This window comes from Protopterus annectens, chromosome 15.part0 (genome assembly GCF_019279795.1).
Source record: "Protopterus annectens isolate FY-2018-M chromosome 15.part0, PAN1.0, whole genome shotgun sequence".
NCBI classification, from domain to species: Eukaryota; Metazoa; Chordata; order Ceratodontiformes; family Protopteridae; genus Protopterus; species Protopterus annectens.
Window position 1 is genome coordinate 652,682,134 of NC_056749.1, and position 18,746 is coordinate 652,700,879.

General features: G+C 39.3%; 1 protein-coding gene across 1 annotated transcript in view; it reads left to right on the forward strand.

Annotated features, from left to right (window-relative positions):
* FRMD7 (FERM domain containing 7) overlaps positions 1-18,746 on the forward strand; it is a 762,912-nt gene that overhangs the window by 454,262 nt on the left and 289,904 nt on the right. The window contains exon 4 of the mRNA XM_044057495.1: positions 4,913-4,955. Within this exon, the coding sequence (XP_043913430.1) occupies positions 4,913-4,955 (43 nt within the window). The remainder of the gene's footprint in view (positions 1-4,912; positions 4,956-18,746) is intronic.

The window sequence follows — 18,746 nt, forward strand, 5'->3', positions numbered from 1 at the left end:
ACTATTTTTAAAATCATGTAACTTATTTCATTATGTGAATCTTCTAAAAGAACAAGTTGCATATGTAAAGTACCAAATCTTAACTGATAAGACAAAAAGCACAGCAAAAACAGTGCAGTTCAAGCAGATTCAACCATGCATTCCTATACTGTTAAAACATATATTTACATCATTCTCTTTACAAAAAAAAATAAAGAAGCTTTTTAAGTGCTTCATTTAGAACTTAATGATCTTTTTTATTAACGTCTTACAGTAAAACGTTATATTTAATATTTACCATGTTTAATTTAGCCTTTTTTCTGCCTCTGCAATCTTGTGAAAGTATTTCCTGTTTAGCAAGAAGTTCAAAGGTTAAAAAGTTCTTCCTGATGCTTACAGCAAGTCTAAAATGTCATTGTGAAGCTTCTGTGAGTGAAAAACAGCTTGAGACTTGTCCTAAGGCTTAAAATCACTTAAATATGCTTTGAGTAGGAAAAACTATTTTAATTTCACTTTTAAAGCTGTAAAATACTTTCCACCATATCTGGCGAGCTGCAGCAGTATAGAAAGCTGTTTTGAATTGATTTTTACATAAACAATTAACAGTAACTCATTTAAGGAAACAGGTCTACTGTTCCATGCAAGCTTTATAATTATTTAAACATCCAAATATTTACTAGGAAAAAGGAAAGAGAAAGAGAAAAAGAAAAAGAAAGAAAAATGTCCACACTACACATATTAAACATTATTAAAGTATCAATGGTACAGAACTTACCTTTCTTTAAATATCTAATATTTACTTATTTTAGTATAGAGCTGATATGCTATACCATTTCATTACACTATACACTAATGAGGCATTTTAAACTAGTATATGAAAATGAATATTACTATTAACCCCAGAAGAACTATCCCCCTAACTTTTGATCATGTTATTTAACAGTAACCCATAGATTTATCATATTAAAGAAATAACTGTGTTAAAACATTGTCTATGAGAACAAATAAAAAACATTTACCCTGTTTCAGATGATATTCTTATTTAGAAGTTAATGAGAACAAGAGTATACTAAGAACTTACAACTTGTCCATTATATGTTCAGTCATTTGTCTCTAGTTTTTCTACATTGTTTTTCTTTTAAATTCCATCCATTTCTTGTGGCTTGCCTCTTTAAGCTTGTAAGTGCCCAATCCATATCTTCAGTTTTGTTTAGAATTTTGTTTGTACAAAATCCACTGCTTCTTTTAAAGTGTTAAATGTCTTATGTCCATCGGGTAAGAAAATCTTTATTTTAGCCAGAAACACAAGCTGTGATTTGATGTTTATTTTCTTTAAGCTTTTTATAAAGGGAACACACACCTTTCTTTTAGTCATAACAAAAGTGGAATAGTCATTATCAAATTTTATGGAGTCGTCTCTTATTTTTATAGATGAGTTAGCCCAGACTGTCTTCAGGACTAAGTCTTTATCTTGACTTGACATGAATTTAACTATAATTGATCTAGGAAAAGGTGAATAGTTTTTAGTGGTGTGTTTGAGAGAGATCTATGTGCTCTCTCAATTCCAAATGAGAGAGCTTCAGGTAAGTTTAGGGACTTAGGAAGCAAGTTATTAAAAAATAAAATCATGCTTCCTTCTTCCTTCTCTCGTATTCCATACATTATTTTATTATTTCTTCTTGACTTACTCTCCAGGTCTTTTATTTTTTTCTATAAGTTCAGAATTTTGCTTGAGAATAAATTCAGTGTGGTTCTGATTTTCAGCCACTCTCCCATCCATGTCATTCACTGCTTCTTCAATTGCTGTTATTTGCTGTGACTGTTGCTTAATCACCTTATTTAATAACTCCATGTGTTTCTTATTTTTTTCTTTAAAATTCTCCATTTTCACCTCCAGTTTATATACTTATGATGCAAGGTCTTGGATACTAGTTAGTATAGACTGCAGTTCTTTCTTCAGTAAAGATTCCTCTGTAGTTCCTTTTGAGTGACTCATTGTAATAATGAAACAAAACATTGTTCCAACAAGAAAAAGTAACAGAAAAATCACCAACTAGATTTTTCTGTAAAAAATCTTATAGATAACTAAGTAAATATTAATCCTTCTAGTGAAAAAAGTACTATAAAATGAAATTTTTTGATAAAAAATATCCTGTCAGAATAAATCAAAATAAGCAGAGCAAAGTTTCAGTGCAGCTAACAGCTCTCCATCTTGGCCACACCCCCAATAATGGGCATTTCTTCATTAATACCATTTGAATAGTCAACTGATGTTAATATTCTTTTAATTTTATCCTGAGTTTGCCTACATACACACTGGTAAATAAATCTTTAGTTTGTCTGCAAATATTCACACAAACATTTTATAGTCAATGTTTTAATGTAATTGGTCAGTATGATGAACAATCATTAGCCATCCTACCCTGTTTAAATATGGGAGTTGTTAATAAGTATCTCAATGAAATAGTGACTTGATTTTAACCTGGACATTATTTTATACATTAGGTCATAGTTGTATTACTTTAGCTGGGAATAACTTATAACGTTGCAGTATTAAACCATCATTAACTTGTTTGTTTTGTTTTGTTTTGTTCCCTTGCTTCATGATTATCAATGGATTTTAACAATATTTTACATTGCTCTGAAAGGGTTTACTACAGGTGTTTGGCCAGGGACTCAAGTGTTTTGTAGCTCATGCTGGCTGCCACTCATGTTCATACTCAAGTATGAGTCAGGAAAGCAGCTACAGAATGGTGCAGGAGTAGAATTTTAGGTTTAGGGAGTGGGAGAAGAATTCTAGGTTTAGGAAGCAGGCGAGAGGTTTTAGGAATAGGGAGCAGGAAGGTTTAAGGAGTAGGTGGGGAGGTTAGGTTTAGGGAGTGATCAAGGATTTTAGAGATAGGGAGGAAGGGTGAGGGTTTAGGATGAGGGAGTGAGGAATTATGGTGGGAACTGACTGAGAGATTTAGAGTCAGAGTTAGGGCTCTGGTAAGGCTGTACAGTTTTATAGGGTTGGGTGTTAGTAGGGCTACATAGAAATGGGAGATAGGGTTAGTGGGGGGTTGAGCACTAGTTTCTTCAAGGAAGTGGCAGTGAGCAAGTATATCATGAGCAATTTGCAAGTGAGTTCCGGTGGCAGGCACATTTTGAAAAGCTATTTACAATGTCTTTGCCTAAGATAGGCAGTGCAGTGGTGCAGGGGTTAGCGTTGTCACCTCACAGCAAGAGGTTCTCCGGTTCGATCCTCAGCTAGGGTGCCTTCTGTATGGAGTGTGCATGTCCTCCTTGCATTTGCATGAGTTTCCTCCCACATTCCAAAAGACATGCATCTAGAGCATTTCTCCCTAGGCATCTGCTGAAAAATGGGCTCTTTCCCGGTAAACAAATGTTTAAAAAAAAATATGTCTCTAAATCTTCTTTGTCCATTATCAATCAACTGTTTGGATAGTATTTTTGAATTCTTTTAATATGTCTAATACATCTTCCATATCATATATGTCTGTGTTATTTTCTGAGCATTTAATATACCACATAGTGATACCATAATACTATTCTCATCTTATGATTTAAACTCTTTTGATATTTTTAGTTAGGACATTTATTGTTTCTATAAAAAGTTATCTCCTTTATATTCTTCTAGCTTTGCAAAATAATTTTTTGTTAGATCTCTAGTAATTCTTTATTGCATTGTCCAGTTTTTGGGTATGAACCATGTTATCAAAATCCATCTATCTTCAAAGTGACCCATAAAATCATCTTACCTATGTTACCATTTCAGTTAGTAAGTTACTTCACATTTGATAACCAGGTAGGTGCTCTAGTATGAGGACCCTTTTCAGGTATAACCCCACCCCCCAAAAAAAATTCCATTTAAAGAAATTGTTTAAATTATTTTAATTTGGTTATGTACACTATAATCTTTTTTTGTTACAGTAGCATAGTGGATTGAGTTGTTGCCTTACAACAAAAGGTTCTCATGTTTGGTTCTTGGTTGGTGTGCCTTATGTGAGTCTGCATGTACTCCTTGTGTTTACATGGGTTTTCTTCTAGTGCTCAGATTTCTTCCCATATTCCAAATACAGTAGGTGGATTGGTCATGGGTGTGTGTGTGTGTGTGTGTGTGTGTGTGTGTGTGTGTGTGTGTGTGTGTGTGTGTGTGTGTGTGTGTGTGTGTGTGTGACATGGAAGAACAACCATAGCAGGGCTAGCCACCTTGCAGTGTAAACACTGGCTCTAGATGATTGTCACTGTTGAACTGACATCCAGACCCCATGTGCCAAAATGGGGAAAGGGGTTGCAGATGGATGGACACTGTTGCATGTTTGCTTTTTTTCAAAGGTTAACTTAAACAGGAGAGCATTATGATCTGATAATAGACATGTCATAGTTTTAAAAGAATTTCATTTTGGAATTAAGTCATTTGAATTTAATAACCTATTGATCTTTCTATATACCAAAAGCATAGGAATACTGCATGTATATTAATACATTCTCATCTTTTGTTTCAATTATATATTTTAAATTAAGTAAGAACACCCATATCTGTAATACATTAGCATAGATGATGTGGTTCAATGTATTTCATCATGTCACAACTGAATATTAATTACTCAGTTTTACAATGGTGAGGAAAAAAATGAACTAATGAAGAATTGCTTTGAATAGTAAACCATAAGAAAGACAGTTCTGCACAGTGTATGAACATAAAACTATGCTGATGAATACAGACTATTTGCAAAAAACTTTTACAGAAGCTACTGATGAAGACAGATGATGTTGCTGCTATATTACGAATCTATGGAAATGTTACAAATACACGTTATTAATGAGCAATTAATTATTTTCTTTTTAAATTAGAGCTTATAAGAATACATTTGTATAATAGCAATACACATTGTAATAAACACTAATATGTTTTCCTATTATTATCTAGATTTGGGTGGAACTTCTAAAACCCATCACGAAACAATGCAAAAGTAAGTATATCAGTTGTGAAACTACAAAGAATTAAAACAGAAAGGCAAACTAAAACATGCATTTTTATTTGGTTTTATTTTTATTTATTTGGGGTGTGTATATATGTTTGACTACCACCTGAACTATTAAGATTAATGAGCATTGACTTACCTTCCTCATCCTTACCCCTGGTGTGAATACTTTCAATAAATACACTTTTCAACTACCTGCATAGGGCTGCTCTGAAATACTGAATGTTGCATCAGTTGTACTTTGAACGGTAGTGCTGATTTTAATCCCTAATAAGAATGTGCCTATATTAATAATGTAAATTTACTATAGACAAACATGTTTATTGTTGCTACTTTTATTTTCTTTTATTTTAGTGATATAATAAAGATTTTTTAATCCAATTATATATATTTACATATTTCAAAACTGTGTGGCTATGCTGACTTGTCTGTCTACAGGTATAACTAACATAATTTATTGCAGGTGCCATTTTTCATCACATCTCTCAAATATTTCATGCTTATTTTATGTAGTATATATCCCATTTTATTCATACTACATGTGTGTGTGTCTTTTGGCATTTCCTGGTTAGGGGTCGCCACAGCGGAACTCCGGTCCGCTAATGATTGACAGTTGATTTTTACATACCGGCTTTCCAGGCCTGACGCACAACCTTCAAAGAAGGTGTGCCCATTCACACATGTCTCCACGCAGAAGATGCTCTAGCTGAGAATCGAACCAGATATGATACCTAATTTCTTTTAATTACCATTTACCCCAGAGGCCCACCATTCCATACATTGTTGAATGCCTCATTCTTCCCTCAAAAAGTAATGATGGGGATAAAGAGCTGTAGAGCCATCACACTCTATGGGTGAAGAATTTCTTTATGTACCACACCCAATGGATTCTCCTTCTTCTTGACAGTTATTATGCAAAGAAACCAGATTCACATATACCTATCCAAGGTCAATGTCTGCCAGTGCCTTCTCATTGGAAGGATTGCCTGCTGCAAATCACTTGTATTCTACTCGGTGATTATTGCAATTTTGCAAGTGAAAAACAGCCAACCACTGGTCATTGCATTTCTCTGCCAAGCTGGACTCTAGAGCACAGGCAAGTAAACAAACTCAGGTCCCAGTGTCACATATGGGATCTCTCCCTTTTCATCATTGCTTTGGCTGTGCTCTGCAGTATTCTGAATTTTAGTTTACATATTTTGTCAAAATACAAGAAGAAAAACATCATTATAGTGCTAACAGAGCCAAAGACAACAAGATATTTTGTAGTGTATTAACAATGTTGGCAGTATGACTGGTATAGAGAGAGAGCTAGCTGATATGATGGACAGAAGGAAGGTTGGTATATTGTGTGTACAAGAGACCAGATGGAAGGGGAGTAAGGTTAGGTGTATCGGAGGTGGGTTCAAATTCTTTTATCATGGTGTGGATGGGAGGAGAAATGGCGTAGGAGTTATTCTGAAGGAACAGTATCCTGAGAGTGTTTCGGAGGTGAAAAGAGTGTCGGATAGCATGATGTTTATGAAGCTGGAAATTGATGGTGTAATGATGAATGTTGTTAGTGCATATGCTCCACAAGTTAGGTGTGCAATGGATGAGAAAGAAACATTTTAGAGTGAATTGGATGAAGTAGTGATGACTGTACCCAAGGGTGAGAGAGTGGCGATTGGAGCAGATTTCAATGGGCATGTTGGTGAAGGGAACAGAGGGTATGAGGAAGTAATGGGTAGGTATGGTGTTAAACAAAGGAATGCAGAAGGTCAGATGGTAGTGGATTTTGCAAAAAGGATGGACATGGCTATGGTGAATACGTATTTTAACAAGAGGGAGGAGCATAGGGTGACATACAAGAGTGGAGGAAGATGTACACAGGTGGATTATATCTTATGTAGGAGGGCCAGTTTGAAGGAGATTGGAGATTGTAAAGTGGTGACCGGAGAAATTGTTGTTAGGCAGCATAGGATAGTGGTTTGTAGGATGACGTCGGTTATCAAGAAGAGGAGGAGGAGAGTGAGGGCAGCACCAAGGATCAAGTGGTGGAAATTGAAAATGGGTAATTGTGAGGTGGAGTTCAGGGATGAGTTAGGGCAGGCACTGGATGGCAGTGAAGAGTTACCAAACAGCTGGGTAACTACAGCAGAGCTAGTAAGGGAGATGGCTAGAAAGGTGCTTGGTATCACATCTGGACAGAGGAAGGATGACAAGGAGACATGGTGGTGGAATGAGGAAGTACAGGAGAGTATACAGAGAAAGAGGTTGGCAAAGAAGAAGTGGGATTATCAGAGAGATGAAGGAGTATAAGGAGATGAGGTGCATGGCAAAGAGAGAGGTGGCGAAGGCTAAGGATAAGGCATATGAAGAGTTGTATGAAAGGTTGGACACTAAGGGAGAAAAGGACCTGTACCAATTGGCTAGACAAAGGGACCGAGCTAGGAAAGATGTGCAGCAGGTAAAGATGATAAAGGATAATGAGGGAAACATACTCACAAGCGAGGAGAGTGTGTTGAGGAGATGGAAAGTGTACTTTGAGGGGTTGATGAATGAAGAGAATGAGAGGGAGAGAAGGTTGGATGATGTAGGGATAGTGAATCATGAAGTACAATGGATTAGCAAGAAGGAAGTAAGGATAGCTATGAAGAGGATGAAGAATGGAAAGGCTGTTGGCTGAGGTGACATACCTGTGGAAGCATGGAGGTGTTTAGGTGAAATGGCAGTGGAGTTTTTAACCAGATTGTTTAATGAAATCTTGGAAAGTGAGAGGATGCCTGAGGAATGGAGAAAAAGTGTTTTGGTACCGATTTTTAAGAATAAAGGTGATGTGCAGAGCTGTAGTAACTACAGTGGGATTAAATTGATCAGTCACAGCATGAAGTTATGTGAAAGAATAGTGGAAGCAAGGTTAAGAAGGGACGTGATGATTAGTGATCAGCAGTATGGTTTCATGCCAGGAAAGAGCACTACAGATGTGATCTTTTCTCTGAGAGTGTTGATGGAGAAGTACAGAGAATGTCAGAAGGAGTTGCATTGTGTTTTTGTAGACTTAGAGAAAGCATATGACAGGGTGCCTAGAGAGGAGTTGTGGTATTGTATGAGGAAGTTAGGAGTGTCAGAAAAGTATGTAAGAGTGGTACAGGATATGTATGAAGGTAGTGTGACAGCGGTGAGGTCTGCGGTGGGAGTGACGGATGCGTTTAAGGTGGAGGTGGGGTTACATCAAGGATCAGCTCTGAGCCTTTTCTTATTTGCAATGGTGATGGACAGGTTGACAGACGAGATCAGACAGGAGTCCCCGTGGACTATGATGTTTGCAGATGACATTGTGATCTGTAGTGAAAGTAGGGAACAGGTGGAGGAAACCCTGGAGAGATGGAGATATGCCCTAGAGAGAAGAGGAATGAAGGTCAGCAGGACAAAGACAGAATATATGTGTGTGAATGAGAGGGATGATAGAGGAATGGTGAGGATGCAAGGAGTAGAGGTGGTGAAGGTGGATGAGTTTAAATACTTGGGGTCAATAGTTCAGAGTAACAGTGAGTGTGGAAGAGAGGTGAAGAAGAGAGTACAGGCAGGATGGAGTGGGTGGAGAAGAGTGTCAGGAGTGATTTGTGACAGACGAGTACCTGTAAGAGTGAAAGGGAAGGTCTACAAGATGGTAGTGAGACCAGCTATATTATATGGGTTGGAGACAGTGGCACTGACAAAAAGGCAGGAGTTTGAGCTGGATGTGGCAGAATTAAAGAAGTTAAGATTTGCACTGGGTGTGCCGAGGGTGGACAGGATTAGGAATAAGTATATTAGAGGGTCAGCCCAGGTTGGAAGGTTTGGAGGCAAAGCCAGAGAGGCACACTTACATTGGTTTGGACATGTGCTGAGGAGGGATGCTGGCTATATTGGGAAAAAGATGCTAAGGATGAAGCTACCAGGTAACAGGAAAAGAGGAAGGCCTAAGATAAGGTTTATGGATGTGGTGAGAGAGGACATGCAGGTGGTTGGTGTGACAGAGCAAGATGCAGAGGACAGGAAGAAATGGAAACAGGTGATCTGCTGTGGCGACCCCTAACGGGAATAGCCAAAAGAAGATGATGAGTAACAATGAAGATGCCTCTGAAGAAACATAGGTGGAATAACTGACAAACATTCCTATGAAGTACAGCTGATGCTTAGATAAGAAAACATAAAAGCTGCAAAGTACTGAAGAAATGTACAGCATTTTGTTTGATAAACCAAAGTGCATTATTCTTATGATATTTTAAGGTTTCATAACACTGCTGATTTACATATATATGTATACATACATATACACACACACACACACACACACACACACACACACACACACACACACACACACACACACACTCTCTCTCTCTCTCTCTCTCTCTCTGTTTCTTTCTCTCTTGTCCCCTCTCTGTCTATATATATATATATATATATATATATATATATATATATATATATATATATATATATTCTCTCTTGTCCTCTCTCACTCTTTCTCTCTCTCTGTCAAGAAAAAATATATATACATACATGCACACACAAACAAACATGCACACAAACTCATACATTTAATTAATATTTAGTCCAAGTCAAGATCCAGTCCTTGATGTGGACTAGATTTCCAGCTCAGAGAGTGACTAATAAGAGCTTCTAGAAGAAACCCGTAGTGGCATGACTTTTGGATTCCTCAGCTCTTTTCCTCACCTTTTTGGTAGTAATGGTAAAATGCTACCAAAATGGTGTTTTAGCTGTATTAAAAATAAAGATAAACAATTAAATGGAAAAACACACAGATGTAGTTCTTCTTGTTTGGATAGTTGTAGATTCTTTATTTCAAGTGATGAGCACTTATTACCCATAAGAGCACTTCTTCAGATCTGAGCTCACCCACAAAATTTCACTATATTTATACATTCTTAGGAGCAATGAAAAGAAACCAGCATAAAATGAAACAGAACACCGGGGAAATAGATCTGGTTAAGCACAGTGTGATTGGGCAGGAGTTCCACTAATAGCATAAATGAATGGATTGGCTGAAAAAAATGAGATTATGTTGGGGCAACTTGGGAAATGAGTTGGTGAATAGTGTTGTATAGAAGAAGTGACAGGTGATTGGCTAGTGGGTCTAAGTTAGTGACCATTGGTAGGTAGAAAAAAAACCTCTCTTTGACAGGCTGGGCAATTCTGTTGAGGTGTAGTATGATTGGGTGGGAGTAAACTTTAGAGCCGGCCCACAGCTTCATAAATAAAGGAGGGTTATGTGAGCCAGATGGCAGTGCGTGGAACACCACTGGAATATATCAGCTGCTCTTTTGCCCTCAGTGACTTCTTCCAGAGGGAAATTGAAAAGATTGATGTGGAAGAAGCAATAACTGTTAATAAAAAAGGGAGTGAAAGAGTACAAATCCATGTAAAAAGAGGTACAAAACTGGGACCTAAGCTAACTAAGATGAGGTGAGGCATAAGTAAAGAAGACTAAGAGCAAACAAAAAAACATACATGAAGATTCTAGGTGAGTTGGGAAGGAAAACATGGATAAATACTAATAAAAAAGCCAATGGGCTCTGTATGATGTAATAGCTAAGAAAACTACTGGCTTGACTATGGAAGTATCAGTTGCAATAAGCTGAACTGAACTATAAATAAGAATGCAGGTAGTAGCTGTAATAAGAAAAATACTGCTCAAGTAGACATGAGCAAATCCATAAAAAATAAACATAAAAATAATATGCATAATGATTAATAAAACTTTTTTGTGATCCACGTTTTGAGTTCTAGGATGCTCCTGATGGAGCAGAAGGTGTCCGGCCCTGGATTTTGATATGTTTTCAAGCAAATAGTTCATTCTGTTTCTTTTTTTTTTTCTTAAGGAGAGCTCCTATATCTTAAAGTTCTAGTCTATATCTATTCAATGACTTGGAATGTCAGCATGGTGTAATGTCTGAATTATCTGTAGCTAAGAGTGCATAATATATACAGATAGATAGATAGATAGATAGATAGATAGATAGATAATATTTATATGTTATATGTGTATGTGTGTTTGTCAGGTTGCTGCCCAGTTCAAGATGACAATCTAAACTTTTTACCTTCTGATAGGCTCTGGCTTCCCCATAACCCTGTTTTGGATTAATTCGATAATTGTAGAATAAATTAATAAAGTTTCATGACTCACAATTTTGAGTTACACTGGTGCAGGGTAAATCTCTAGACTTTTCCTCTGATACAGTGAGGGTGCATACCTTTTGCTTATATGTGTCTAATACCATGTACACCATCATCAGAGATAGTGTAACAGTCACTCAGCTTGTCAGTCAGTAATATGTAACTTCTGGTCCATTTTTCTTTAACTGAAAACAGACAAAAATGTTGTTTTATTGAAAACAACACATTCAGTTTGAGATCCTGCAAAATCTGAAATGTATTTTTTCCTATCTTGCAGTTTTAGGTGTGAGCATTGAGGTGTGCAGGATATAACTCTACTACATATCCTCAAAGCAAAACATCCTGGTTCATAAATTCCTTATAAACAGCTTGGAGTTGTAAGCTTGATAAACAAATGAAAAAAACTAAAAAGAAAAAATTATTTCTTTTTTCAGCAGAAATAGCCTTGTACCTCCCATACTTTTCTTATTTTATTATTCTAACTCTAAAATCATGGCACTTTTAGGGAAATAGCGATTAGCTGCTGACAGGAAAAAGCTGTCTCACTATTACTTTTAGAGGCTGTAATCCTAGGGAATATAAAAATGCAGTACCAGTGAGCACAAATAAAGTGCTTCTGCGTGGAATGAACAACTTATGAGCAGTTAGCCAGCACTGTGGCATAACTGGCTAAAGCCCTGACTATGGCCAGGGAAACCCCGGTTCAATTAATAGCTCAAGTGGCTGATGCACTGACATGGAGACAATGGGAGTGTCCATCCTGGGGGGAAGAGGGAGCTTGCATGCTCACAACTCTCAGTTTCCCTGGTGGAGAGTAGGAAAACAATTATGCAGTGCTGTCTAGAAGTGGACATGGAATCCTGCTGATGCCGGTCTTTGTGGAAGTTATGGGCAATTCACCATCAATACCCTTTCAACATTCCACTCATGTGGGGTTACTGGCTGAGTGCAGGGCAGGTAATTATCAGAAAAAACATCCTAGCAGCAATGTGGTTCTGCCTCATGGACCTTAACCTTCTCACTAGCTCCAGACATGAGTCAAGGCTAACCTCGGGGGGGGGGGGGGGTAGTTATTAAAGCATGTCCAGTAGAAAAAGTATATCCTTCTACAAAACTACTGTCTGCAGGCAGATTTTGTCTCAGTGGTACCAACAAGTTTTTGAAAAACAAATGTTAAAATAATTTGTAACACTGTTTGAGAAAAAAAATCTTTTATTTTAAATATTCAAACAGAACACTACTTCACTTTTGATAAACAGGGAGAATTAGTATGTCCATCCTGAAAAGGAAATGGAGTGTGCTTGGGCACATCTCTGTGGTTAATCCCTGGTGGAGGCCAGGGATGCATGGAGAATGCTGTCTACAAGCAGATGGGGCCTTGGCTTATGTTAATTTGACCATATATCTCATTTCCTCTCTGCTTTTACTGGCTAGTGTGAATAAGCACAAAATTATCATTTTGTGAAATCACTCCCCTTCAACTATTTAAATGTATTGGCCATCCTACTGCATTCCATAGTACCAGAATACAAAAGTGACCACCCCCTTTCAATCTATCTTGCTGATTTAAAAATAGTGACTCTCCACTAAAATTTAACTTTTTAGACAGGTAAAACTTAAGTTACCTACTTTCACATCTAATTCCTCTAGCACACACTGTAGTGTTTAGGATAAACCATTTTTTTCATCTTACCTTAAGCATTTATTGCAAGACCAGCAGTTATTAGAGAGCCCACATTCTGCCTCTCAGTAGTCAGTTTGGGATTAGTGCTTCTGTTTTCTCCGGGTGAGAGAAGGAGTGCAGTTACATTATTTCCTGGAGACTGCTGATCACCAGAAAGCTTAATAACTGCTTTATAGGTGACAGCTTGGAATCTGTGCTTATATTCTGATCCTGGTGAGAGTAGGAGCAGAGGGTATTGATTCCTGACTATTTCTGGTTGGAGTCCCTGTGACTACCACTTGCTCTAAAACGCTGGAAAGCACTAGGAAGACTTAAACTGATACAAGCACTCAACTCTCCTTGTTAATAAGGAGACATTAATCGTAGGCACTAAACAGCCTATAATTGCAAAATAACTTGTCAAGGTAAGGGGGGGGCACTTAACCAGGCATCTCTAAGGGTCAGCTTCTGGTGATTTCTCCTGTCCACCTGGTAAATCTGGGCATACTGGGGCAATGCAGCAATTGCCTCATGTACACAGACAACACTCTCCTCCTACCACCCAACACTACATCCTGCGAGGGATGCACTTACATAATCAAACTGGAAGCAAAGCTCTCTCCAACCAGGATTGTGCTAGACAATCAAGAGGAGAAGATTAACACCAGCACTACATCTCAAGCAACACATTGCCCTTCAAAACCCTCACCACCAACACCCACACATAGCAACACTAAACACACATATGAGGAGGCCGTTAACATTAATCTGCCCAAGCAACAAGGGTCTCCAAAGCTGAAACGCAAACAAACACCAATCACAACCAAAGTATCACATAGCTCACAACTCCAGTGTGCCACCCAACAACAGCCCCTAAGGCAAGACAATGTACCCAACACTTTAGTCATAGGTGACTCTATAGTCAGGCACACTGATGTCCCACTCGCCAGGCTGAACAAGGAGAAAATTACAGTCAGTTGCCTGTCGAGTGCCAGGATCCGCCACATAACACATGCACTCAAGTCACTCCACAACAAGTACAAATACGACTCTGTCATTGTCCATGCTGGAGTGAATGACTTGAGACATACCTCCCTGGACTACATGAAAAGAGACATGGAAGAGCTCTCAGATCATGTGACCCAGGCAGGTATGACCCTAGCCCTGAGCAGCATCCTGCCTTAGCCCAGAATGATACCACAGTATAAGCACAAAATGATTCACTTCAACAATTGGCTAAGCTTCTGGTGTCATTCAGAATGGATCCAGTATCTGTCTGCCTGAGACAATGTGATCGACAAACCACGATGCTTTGCCAGAGATGGTCTGCACCTGTTGCCCCTGGGATTCAGGTTACTGACTAAGGCTCTTGCCACCCCTATAGTGCCTTTTTTAGGCAAGGCTCAAAGGACAAAACCACCACCAAAACAGGTACAAGTATGCAAAATCTGAAGGTAATGCTACTCAATGCTAGAAGTCTAAACCGCAAAATGCACTCTCTCAAGGCACTCCTAAAAATGGAGAACATTGATATCTGTGCAGTAACTGAGACTTGGTTCAAGGCTCCAGAGAGCACCCCTGCAATACTAGGCTACAACTCTTACCACACTTTTCGGCCACCAAACCAGGACCAAAACACTAAAGGTGGAGGAGTGCCCATATTCACCAAGGATATTCACAACACCAGGCTAGTTGCCCAACACAATGCGTCTGAAATTCTCCAGGTGCAACTAACACTAGGTAGGACTGCAATCCAAATTGTAGCTTGCTACAGATCCCCCACCATGCCCCAAGATTCTCACTACACCTTTCTAAACATACTGGAAAATATTAAGATACAACCAAACACCCTAATACTTGGTGATTTCAACTACCCTGCCATTAACTGGGAAAACTACTCATGTACCAACACCTTTGCTCAGTGGTTCTTGGAATTCATAAATTCCAATGCCCTGGATCAACTAATCCATAGTCCCACCAGGGGCTCCAATATCCTGGACCTGGTCATTACCAACATGGGAAATCGATGCTCCACACCAGTGATCTCTCCATCGTTGGTTAGGTCTGACCATAAGCTAATCACCTTTGACATCCACATCCCACCCCCCACCCCCACCCCCAGTAAGGAAACATCCATAAAAAACTTCTCCAAGGCCAACTTCATACTACTCAAGTCAGAAGTGACAAACTTCATGACACCCATGCAGATGGGAACTGAAATTCCGACTGCCAAATCCTACACTAAAGCACTGTACGAGCACATCCACTTGTGCATGAATCATGTCATCCCATATAGAACCAAGACGCTCTCCTCCCAAAAAAGGAAGCCAATCTGGTAGCCCCCTGTCATAAACAAAGTATACATCAGAAGGAAGAAACTGTTGCAGAAAAGAGGAAAATCCCAGGATGCAAAAAACTCCCTTACCAGCCTCAGTAAGAAGCTGAGATCCCTCATAAAATCCTCCAAAGCTAGTTACGAAAATAAAATTGCCAAAGATTCCAAAGACAACCACAAGGCATTCTATAGCTACGTCAAGAATCTAAATGGCAATGTTCAGATCTGCTCTGAGCTACAACAGAATGGCATTAAATATACTGATCCCAAGGACATTTCCAATATCCTGGCAGATCGATTCAGTGCCAACTTCACCCCCCTCTCACCCCCTAAAGGGCCCATCTCAATACCGAAAGATTGCCAAATTCCAGTAATCATGGCCACACAGGTAAAAACTGCACTCTCCAAAGCTAAGAATACAGCATCCATGGGACCAGACGACATCCCAGGCTGTGTACTACATGAACTACAAAATGAACTGGCACTCACCTAAGTGTCATGTTTAATCATAGCTTCACCTCAGGCTTCATGCCCACTGAGTGGTGCACAGCTACAGTTATCCTACTCTACAAGGGGGGGGGATCCACCTTGGATCCTGGGAACTACCGTCCCATCAGTCTGACTAGCCTGATCTGCAAGGCCATGGAACGTATTATCATGGAACTTATAAACAAAGACATTGGCAACCTTCAAACACTGGACACCACCCAGTTTGGGTTCGTGAAAGGCCGATCATGTCTCCTGAACCTGACTGACTTCTTCGAATCAGTCTCCAGAGCCGTGGACGAGAGTAAGGCGGTCCACACAGCCTATCTGGACCTCGCTAAGGCCTTAGACTCCATCCCCCACTCCGAAATCATAGATAAACTTACTAAGCTGGGCATAAATACCTACATCACTCGATGGATTGCCAACTGGCTTACTGAAAGAACCCACAGTGTAAAAGTAGCTAACTCCAAATCCAGCTCCAGACAATGACAAGTGGAATACCTCAGGGTTCAGTCCTGTGACCATTCTTGTTTGGCATCTACTTCGCTGAAGTACAGGCCAACACTAAGGAACTCTGGCTAACAAAGTTTGCAGATGACTGCAAACTGGGAGCCATTACTGAATCCCCAAATGATGTGGATATTCTACAAAAAGGCCTTACAAAAACAGATACTTGGTGCCAGAGCCATAGGCTCAAGCTCAATGCCAAGAAGTGTATAGTTATCCCCTTTGGGAAAAAACATGTACCCATGAATTACCACATAGGTGGCAGTACACTAAACACCGAAAGTGTGATAAGAGACTTAGGAACACAGGTGGACAGTGGTCTCACCTTCAATAACCACATCGCCACAACAGTCAGGAAATCCTTCTATGTGGCACACCTCATCACTAAGGGCTTTTCATCCAGAAAAAAGGAGGTCATTGTCCCACTGTACTCATCCTTCATTAGACCCATCATAGAGTACAACAACCCATTTGGTACGTACCTCACAAGACATCTGCAACAACTGGAAAGGCCGCAGAAATACCTCACTTAAAGAATCACAGGCCTAAAGCAGATGCCCTATGCTGACCGATTAAAAAAACTCCAGCTATACTCTGTCGCATATCGTCAACTCAGAGGCGATCTCTGCTTAACATACAAGGCCATGTCAAACCCAGAGCTGTTGAACATGCTACACTTAAAGAAATCCCAATCCCTCAGTGTCACATGCTCCAGAGATCTAAACCTTGTCATCACAATGACCAAAACATGCTGGAGGGATAGGTTCCTGACCGAGAGACTCCCCATACACTGGAATAGACTGCCCATACATGTCAAGCAGAACGCCTCCTTGGCCCCTTCAAAAGAAACCTTGATGACTGGATGGGAAATAGGAAATTTACCCCAGGGATCAGGTCAGTTGCTCTGCTAGAGAGGGGTCCAGGGAAGTAAATATTGTGGGAGGAAATAGCCAGGGAATTGTTATGGTTAGGCTTGTACAGGCCCTAGGGACGATAGCCTAGTACCAACCTATGAACATGTGGAGACTTGAATGATATGCCATATGTCTATTGTACACCCCCCACCCCCACCCCAAGTGTGCAAGCATGCATGGGAGCACAAAGTAGGCCTCAAGAAAAAAGACTCCCTTAACAGCAGTATGCCGCACTCCCAACGTAACGTGGTCTTCTTAATGGAACCAAACATGAGCTGAAGTAAGTCCAAGGCAGCTTTGAGGTTCAGGAGACCCAATATACAAGGAGAGGTCATAGGAGCAGCTAATGATGAGCTCTAAAAGCCAAGAAAAGGAAGAAGAAGAAAAGAAAATGAGGGATATGTGTACGTCTCCTTAGCATAACGCTGTCAGCCCACATATTACTGCAGGAAGCACGAGCAGTGCACTGCCAAAGTCATCCCTTTATTTATTGTTGGTTAAGTGGGCTGGCGAACTTGTCTCATAAGGACCCATTTCTCTCACAGGCAAGGGATTACAAAACAAATTTAATATACAGTTTCAAAGAAGAAAGTAAGGTAGATGTACAGATTTTGTGGAGTACAGCTTCAGCAGCAGTTTTTTTTTTTTTTTAGTGCTCACATCTGTCCCCATCACTACTTTGCCTCCTTTTATTCCCTCCTCTAAAATGTGAAAAAGTATAACTGGTATCTGGCAAAATGTACAACTACTGCAAGTCAGAAATAAATGGGGTCAGAGGATAACAGATATAACTGTAGTAATAGTTTAGGCAGTAGTATGTAGATAGTACACCTGCTTACAAAGAGTATCATTCAGAGTTTGTGTTAATTTTGTAGCATGTATTACTCTGAAGTGTGTGATGTAATATGAGAGGTGAAAAATCAGTGAGGGGCAGAATTAGTAGTTAAGCAAACGGTAGTACAGTTTATGTAATAGCAGATTGTTTAAAACAAGATTTTTCTTTTCCATGTTTGTTTGTTTCTTTCGGCTTTTCCTGGTTAGGGGTCGCCACAGCGGAACTCCGGTCCGCTAATGATTGGCAGTAGATTTTTGCGTACTGGCTTGCCGGGCCTAATGCACAACCTTTAACGAAGGAACGCCCATTCACGCATGTCACCACACAGAAGACGCTCTAACTGAGAATCAAACGGGCAACGTCTAACTGTGAGGCGACAACGCTGCCGCAGCACCACTACCGCGGGTATTTTTCTTTGCCATGTATTGTAGTAATTTTTCTCTAAACACTTTGTATGAAGAGAAATTACAAATGTCATTAGGAAGCAAGTTCTATAATTTGGTGGAAAACACACAGAATGCATGGTTAGTTGTACTTAAGATGGAAGGCAGTTGCATTATTTGCATACGACCACAGCTGATGTGATTTGCTGTTATTGCGATACTGTGGCTGAGTGGAGGTGGTGTGTTGTTATACAGAGTCTTTTCTACTATACTTAAAATTCAGATACAAATCATCAGATTTGAATATATCTAAATATATTTCAAATTTTCCCTATTTTTCCAAACCATGCTTTTAATCTTGTTTTAAGTGTCTTCAAGTGTTCTAAGGTTCAGCTGTATGTCAGGAACTTCTTAAATTTTATTTCAGTTCTGTTTATTTCATTGATATTATGTTTGCAATAATTACAATTCTTCTTCTTCTTCCGGCT